The sequence below is a fragment of the Micromesistius poutassou genome, assembly GCF_964030765.1.
Source record: "Micromesistius poutassou genome assembly, chromosome: 11".
NCBI lineage: Eukaryota > Metazoa > Chordata > Actinopteri > Gadiformes > Gadidae > Micromesistius > Micromesistius poutassou.
Window position 1 is genome coordinate 11521998 of NC_140281.1, and position 7276 is coordinate 11529273.

Genomic DNA, 7276 nt, shown 5'->3' on the forward strand with positions numbered 1-7276 from the left:
GCCGCCGTGGGCCGCGACAGTGAGCCACAAACACCAGACATGCTCCATGTTCCTCCAGTCAGACCGCGTTTGGAAAAACGTTCAATAAAAGTGAAATGAAATAAATCTTCACACAGGGAGGGGGAAGTTGGCGGCGTCAATTTCTGCCTTCCACGCACATCATGGAAGTGATTATGAGCCTGGTCTGTTCGTCAAACACAAAGTTTATTATATTATTGCGTTAACCTTGATTGCTCTAATCAAATGACCCCCTTGTTAAAAAGTGTAGCCGATGTCTTCACAGTGCATAACGGGCATAACGTGTATGTGCCAGTGCACATTTTGTGTGTGTGCGCGTGCGTGTGTGTGTGTGTGTGTGTGTGCGTGTGTGCATGCGTGTGTGTGTGTGTGCGTGTGCGTGCGTGCGTGCGTGCGTGTGTGTGTGGGTGTGCATGTGTGTCCCATTTCAACCTCTCCAACCATGCCTGGGGAAAAGGGGTTACAGCTGTGAGCACACATGCTCTTGTAAGTTGGTTCAGATGAAAGCCAAAACGGGGCAGGCTCGACATTCAAAACTGGAGCACCATCCGTGCCACACGTACCGCCTGTTCCACCACTCCAAAGGTCAGCTTATATCCCACCATTACCGCCCCCCCGGTATAACAGCAGAGGTGTTTGATCTCATTGCAGAACAGGCTTACGTGTTTTTATTCCGCTAAAGGAATGTGTAGTGCAGTAATTTCATTATTTATACCATTTTCATCGGACTGGTTGAGATGGTATTGGAGGTTTAGAGAAGCTATGCGCTATCTCTATCTACACAGGGATGCGTGCCCGTCTCCGTGTGAAGCAGTGCAAGGACAAAACGCGTTGGCTGGTACATTGTTGTTTGTGTGGGCATGTGTGTGTGTATGTGTGTGTGTGTTTATCTTGAGGTAAATGGCTGCATTTGGTTTGTGGGCAGTTGGGGAGGGCAACAAAAAAAAAAGAAGAGTAAATTAGAGCACAAACACTGTGCTGCAATGGGACGAATCTAAATCTGTTCAATGTGTTCCCCTTTCGTGAAATCCCAATAGTGAGCCATTGAGATTTCCTGGGACACACTTGCAATTATAGTGGGTACTTTCGTGTTTACGTCAATAATCAACCAAAGGCAAATCTAAATCCTTAAAGTAAGCACTTAAGTTAGGAGCCCTAAATATCATCTTGTACTGTAAATATGCTTAATGTAAGGCAAATTGTGCCACTTTGGAAGTCTCAAGGCCTAAAACTAATTTTGAGGCAGAAAGAAGAGGGTGTCTTGACTAACAAACGCATGTTGCAGCAGGATTTGCGGTCATGTTGTGAGCAGCATCTGAGTTGTGTTGTATTCGGCATTTCGGTGCCGAAATGCCAAATCATTTGCCATCCTACAAGCGACAGAGCAACACACGGACGTGGGACCACAGCCAAATCCCATTTAAAACCAAGAGTATCTCGTAAACAAATGTCATTTATATGGAGGTTAAGCTTGCAGTGATTCCCTGTGATCTTTTTGGCGACCCCTCACCCTCCAGCCCCATCTCTATTTCACAGCTGACACCAGACATCCATCCAGAGAGGATGAAGTAATGAGATTCCTTTGTCTCTGCCATGTTAACAAAACAGACAATGCAACTCCTGCCACGAATTGTCATCGCCTAACGAGCCGCTGGGAGACATCTGCTGTTTCTTCATGTCATGTCTCCTTGAATACAAAGACAAAAAAGAAAGACAAAATAAAACAAAACCCAGATTGTCTTAGGACATGAGCAAACCAAACAGCTTTATTTTGCGTGCCCCCGCCCCCACTGTCTCGTGTTATCATTACGTTTATAACGCATGTCAGAGGCCGAGACGCCTGGACGACCCTTGACCCCCCCCCCCCCCTCTCCGTGTTACATGCAGGGCTTACAGGGCTGCTGTGCACATTTGTGTGGTTAGCGCCCGAGCCACGGAAGCGGAGAGAGGAGACATTCCCGGAATTTTCTGCTGGAAGATAAATAGTAGAAAAGAAAACAGATGAAGGACGAGGCGAAGCAACCCCTTCTGCGCACAGGAGCACAGGACCGGGCCGGCGGGCCTAATGTACGGTGAACCCACAGAAAGCTGAGAAAATAAGATCGCTCCCCTTGATTATAATTGTATCATTTCTGTGAAAAAGAATGGACTGGTGGACCAGTCTCAGCTCTTCCCTGTGCACTAAGGTCAGGGAGTGTATGCAAAACATATACCAGTGGATTCTTAGGGTTTTTTTCTCATAGGGGTTTTTAAATAGCATTGCAAAAAGCCTCCTAAAGTAAACTTACATCTACAGGCTCCCGAAAAACATGCAGTTCCCTCAAACAAGCAATGCTTGTAAGAGGAGAGGATGCCTGCAAAGTGCCAGAGGGCTGCACTTTTATTTTTTTTTTGCCAACCTCATAGCATGTTATTCAAACGCGGCCAAATAAGTTCTCTCTGGAAGCGCGCGGCCCGGCTAAGATAAGTGTGTCTCTCTGTCTGTGCCGTTTTCCCCCCCTCCCAGCTGGGATCTCGAAGAATATAATACGCTGCTTGTTAGATATTCCCTGACTGCGGTAACACGAACACTTGCCTCACGCTGGAGAAATGAATCGCGAGTCTGAGATCCGTAGGAGAGCTCCGGTGAGTCCTGACCTCCGAGGGGAGAGCCAGGGAGCCGCTTCCCCCCCCGGCAGATTTTTGGAAGGTGTCCGGAAAGGAGAAGGGAGTAGGGAGCATTCTGGAAGGGGCCAAACGTGTTGCGGTATGCGTGTACACAAATCACATCGTGCACAGAGGCGTGACATTGTTAAGTGCAAGAAGTTCTGCTGCAGCTCCCTGCAGGAGTTCTGGTTTAAACCCCCTAACCCCCCCCCCTAACCCCCCCTTCCCTCGCATTGCCATGGCCTGACAGCTATTATGGCTCTTCTGGTGCACCCCGTACCCCTTCCATTTTACATGTTTCAGGCTCCCATGAGTAGGCAAACGGCACTTGACGGACAACAGCGTTTAGCTGAGGCTAAAGGTGAAGTAACTATGGGAAACCAAGGTAAACAACATTCCCTGCCGTCTCCGTTGGGCCAGAGAACATTTATGTACACCGACTGCTGTTTCACAGGAAGAAAAAGATTTAAGGAGCTATACAGGAGGATGGAAAATCAGGGTGTGAAATAAATACCTGGCAACTGCCATGTGTGGGGTAATTGTTGGTTGAGGGTGGCTCAGGTCACCCACTACAGCGTTGGGGAGCTTTTATGATTGGCTAAATGAAGGTCTGTTTGAGACCTACGGTGAATTTAACTTTCATCTCACCGTGGCATGCATTTTTCCCTGGTTTTGGCAAATCCATAATTTTACACGTTTTCATCATCAGAAGCTGATTTTAAATGTATAAGTATAAGGCTTATGACTGAGGCCCCACGCTAGTTAAACTCTAAATAAGCGACATGACATAACTGCGCCGGCTCACTCAGACAGAGGGCCTTTGCAGCATCACGCCCGATGCCTCTCGAGAACACTGTAGTCAAAACAGTGCAGATAGCCTAAATAGTCTGCACCATCGCCACATCCATAAGCTGAGACAAACTCCTGCTAAACAAAGGGCTATGACTAATAAAGCTAAATAAGGAAAGAACACTGGACCGATGTGTTTTTATTATTGGGATGCCGCCTGACCCAACTCAGTTGAGACCTCGCCATCGCCAAAAGCATTATTGCCCAATCGTTTGCTCTCTGGGCCTCTACAGTTTGTTAGACAAGGAAGGAATCCAGGAGGAAAATCCAATAGTGAGACTTTGAATCTTCCAAGACTTTGAATCGGCACAGGGGTGGCAATGTGCTAACAGCTCCAAGCATTTTTTCCCTCATTAAGTTAAAAGAATGAACATATCCTGGGCTGGCAACCACTGAGGAATGCCTTTACTTGGAAATGACCAATAATTACATTTTGCAATTTTCACCAATTTACAACACAATGTTCCTTCTTATGAAAGGGTCCCTTTAATACAATGAGCTGGCTGAAGCTGTCTTGGAGAATTTATAGTTTCTACAAACAGTCCTCAGTCCTGGGGAAGCAAGGTTAGAGCCATGTGTTGGTTTTGTACACAGGCGAAAATGAAGCACATCCTTATAAAACTGTGAGATATCAAGTGTGGATGTTAAATCGAACCGGGCAGGCAATTCATCAATGGAAGAAGGGGAGAGGGGATATGTGGTGGGGATGGGCTGCCCACTCTCCGAGTAGCCAAGAAATCCCTAAACTCCCATTCAGAACAAGGCTAGCTCTCATGGGTCCAAGAGATTTCTGCCAAGCAAAAACAAGAGGGAGTGCCCAAAGCACTGAGTGGAACAAGGGAAGAACAAAACAGGTGTGGGTGCCCTCAGTCGCTTGTATACACAACATGGGGAATGAATGAGATGTTACATGTACCCATACAAATCCTTGGTATAGTATAGTATGTATGTTTTGTTTATTTTGCTGTATCTAGAAGAGGACTTTTATTATGCAGTCAAAGAGATTTGGTAACAGATTTGGTAACAGATAACATAAGGGATATCTACCATGCATTATCTGTACCTGAAAGTCTGTTTTTCCACTATTTTATCATTGAAAGCATGGGGTGGTCATTGATGCTCCAGATGAATCAATTTATTATCTGAATCAGATACCTTCTGATTTTGCAGCAAAATAGCACAAATATCAGCAACAACAGCTGATATCAGCTGATTCTGTTCTGTATTACAGTATATAGAAAACACTTTATAATACTTTACATCAATTCAACACTACAAATATTTATTTTTATATTTCTTTGTGATTGAAAATGTGCATGAGCAACATTTTAAAGACCATGGAAATGGCATAAAATAAATAAAATAAAGTAAAACCTCAGACAGGTCACTGATGTGTTTTCCAGTGTGAAATACTTTCTTTTCTATGCTTAATTTCCTCCGAGACTCTTCGGGGACCCGGCCATACACCATTAAGTATGGTAGTGAGGAAAGGTACTTACTGAACTAAATCTGGCAGTGGGAGAGACGGAGTTCATTTGCTGCAAGAGATTGCTCAAAATCATACACTGCTTGCGGGTGGACATGTTTTGAGAGCTCCTCAATGGCACTGAAAGGCTCCTTGAAATATTGCTGCAATAATACCCAAGGTAGTAGAAGGTTTTAGGCCCGGCAGTAAATAAGACGCTGCTTACCGACAGCGCCCTGCATCGGTCCTGGTTGAACCCGTTTGCAGCCCATTCTGGACGCTAGGTTATCTAGGTAATTCTCTGTCGCGACATCCACCCCCGTATATCACCAAGAGGACAGAAATATTGTACTGTGAACCGTTTCCCTCAAAGAGAGATTGACAGGTCCTGATCCCTCCCAGCTGAGGAGGTAAACATCAGTCTGTCCATCTGTCTGAGTCTGTGTCTCTCTCTCTCCAGACTGGAGGAGAGAGAGGCCAGACTGAACCATGAACCAACCTGTGTTAGTTTCCAGGTTCGAGATTAGGAAACAAATGAAAAGAGTGCAAATCTGGTGCAGTTCTGTGGCAATTATCTCTCTTATTATCGCTCTTTAAAAGTCCTGAAATACGTTACGCAGGGGTGGTGAACTGGCCCGTTAAAAAGGGCAGAACGAGAGAGACGTTTTCAAAAGGGCGGTATGCAGTGTGAATGGACACACACACACACACACACACACACACGCCTACGGGAACAAGTAGATTAAAACAGGGAAGGACAACTTGTCCAGTTCTTGTCATGGTGCACGCTACAAAAAACAATGGGCTGCATGACTTTTGCAAATTGGTTTGCCCTCCTGAAACACCCAATGTTGGGTCCAGCTACCAATTATGGCTGGTGTTGAACCACATGCATTGTAACAGTGGATTGAGCTTATGTTCACAGTTAAATGAACATGGGAACAAATATTTGGCTGTGATGACAAAAGAACCCTGCATCATTTATATCGGTTGTGGAAGGGGACAAAAAAAGAAAAATGTTAACTCTCTGTGACCACAAAAAGTTTTATCCTCTAAAAATGTTGGGCACACAAACATGAGAGAACTTGAGAATAAGTTAAAGACTGTTGTCTCTGCATCTCTGTCATGGACAAAGACAAACGACGGCTGAATGGGAAAACAAAACAAACAATTGTTGTTGTTGTTTATGGAGAATTGCTTTTAGATTATCAGTATCAAAATCATAACTGTGAAGAAAAGTGCAGAAAATAACTGAAAAACGAAACACATACAAAATGAAAGCATAACCAATGACCAAAGCACTCCTTGGCCTCTGAAACACATCATCGCTGCATTGCACCCAGACGTCCAGGACCGGCCCTTAGCAACGGTTACCCCCAGCTACAGCCCTTTGACTTGTGCTGCGATGGCATCTAGGTTCTAGCGGTGGAAACGGCACTTTGCACACACTGGGCCTGTTTGCTTTGCTGAACTCCCATGACGGCCAGAAACTGGAGTCATGTTTCCGCCACCGAATAAAACGCTGCTTTGTTTCTGCTCCACCGGTCAAAGGCTCTGAAAATAGTCACAGCCTTTCAACGTTTTATTAGCCAGCGTTTTAGTCACACGTCGCTATAAAAGAGGGGGGGGGGGGGGTTCCCTTCCAAGTCATTTCCCTCAGCACAATAATGACGGATTCAGTACTAAATCAACACACTGCAGCAAACGAAGTGCCTTGCGACTGATCTACAAAAACAAACAAAAAAAGTGGATGAAAACCTGTTTGTTTGTGATGTGAACAACAGTAACACCCCCTGCTAGCTCCTCACCTTCACCACTCCGCTCTCGTGCATGGTGATGCAGTTGTTGGGGCTCTTGGACAGCTGGAACAGCGCCTCGGCCGTGGCCCGGTGCACGGCGCAGTCTTGGGACTTGAGGTAGCGCACCAGGGGGGCCACGGCCCCCACCTCCCCAAACGACTCGATGTTGCTCACCCACATGCAGCAGCCTGCGATGGCCTCGGCCAGGTGGCGACGGAGCCTGTCATCGGTCTGTGTGTGGGGAGGAAAAAACTCAATGAAGTATTGGAACCCGCACTACTAAAGGCTAGGCTGTCAGAGGAAATACCTGCTGCTGCAGTGGGTATTGCCTCTCTATATCTCTGCAAGGGACCCTCATCCATCATGCCACTGCTCATTAGCCTGACTAGCCCTAGAGAAAAGGTTGCTTGATTGTCTACAAAAGGGACACTGTATACCTTTGGTTTGGCGAGTGCTTGTTGTTTGTCTGCTGCTGGGAGGTGGCTGCCGTGCACTCACT

General features: G+C 46.1%; 1 protein-coding gene across 1 annotated transcript in view; it reads right to left on the reverse strand.

Moving 5' to 3' along the window:
* odad2 (outer dynein arm docking complex subunit 2) overlaps positions 1-7276 on the reverse strand; it is a gene marked incomplete at both ends in the record, with an annotated part of 38971 nt that overhangs the window by 258 nt on the left and 31437 nt on the right. Inside the window, 2 exon segments of the mRNA XM_084475183.1 lie at positions 6787-7008; position 7276. The exon segment at position 7276 is cut by the window's right edge and continues 188 nt beyond it. Coding sequence (XP_084331309.1) covers positions 6787-7008; position 7276 — 223 coding nt within the window.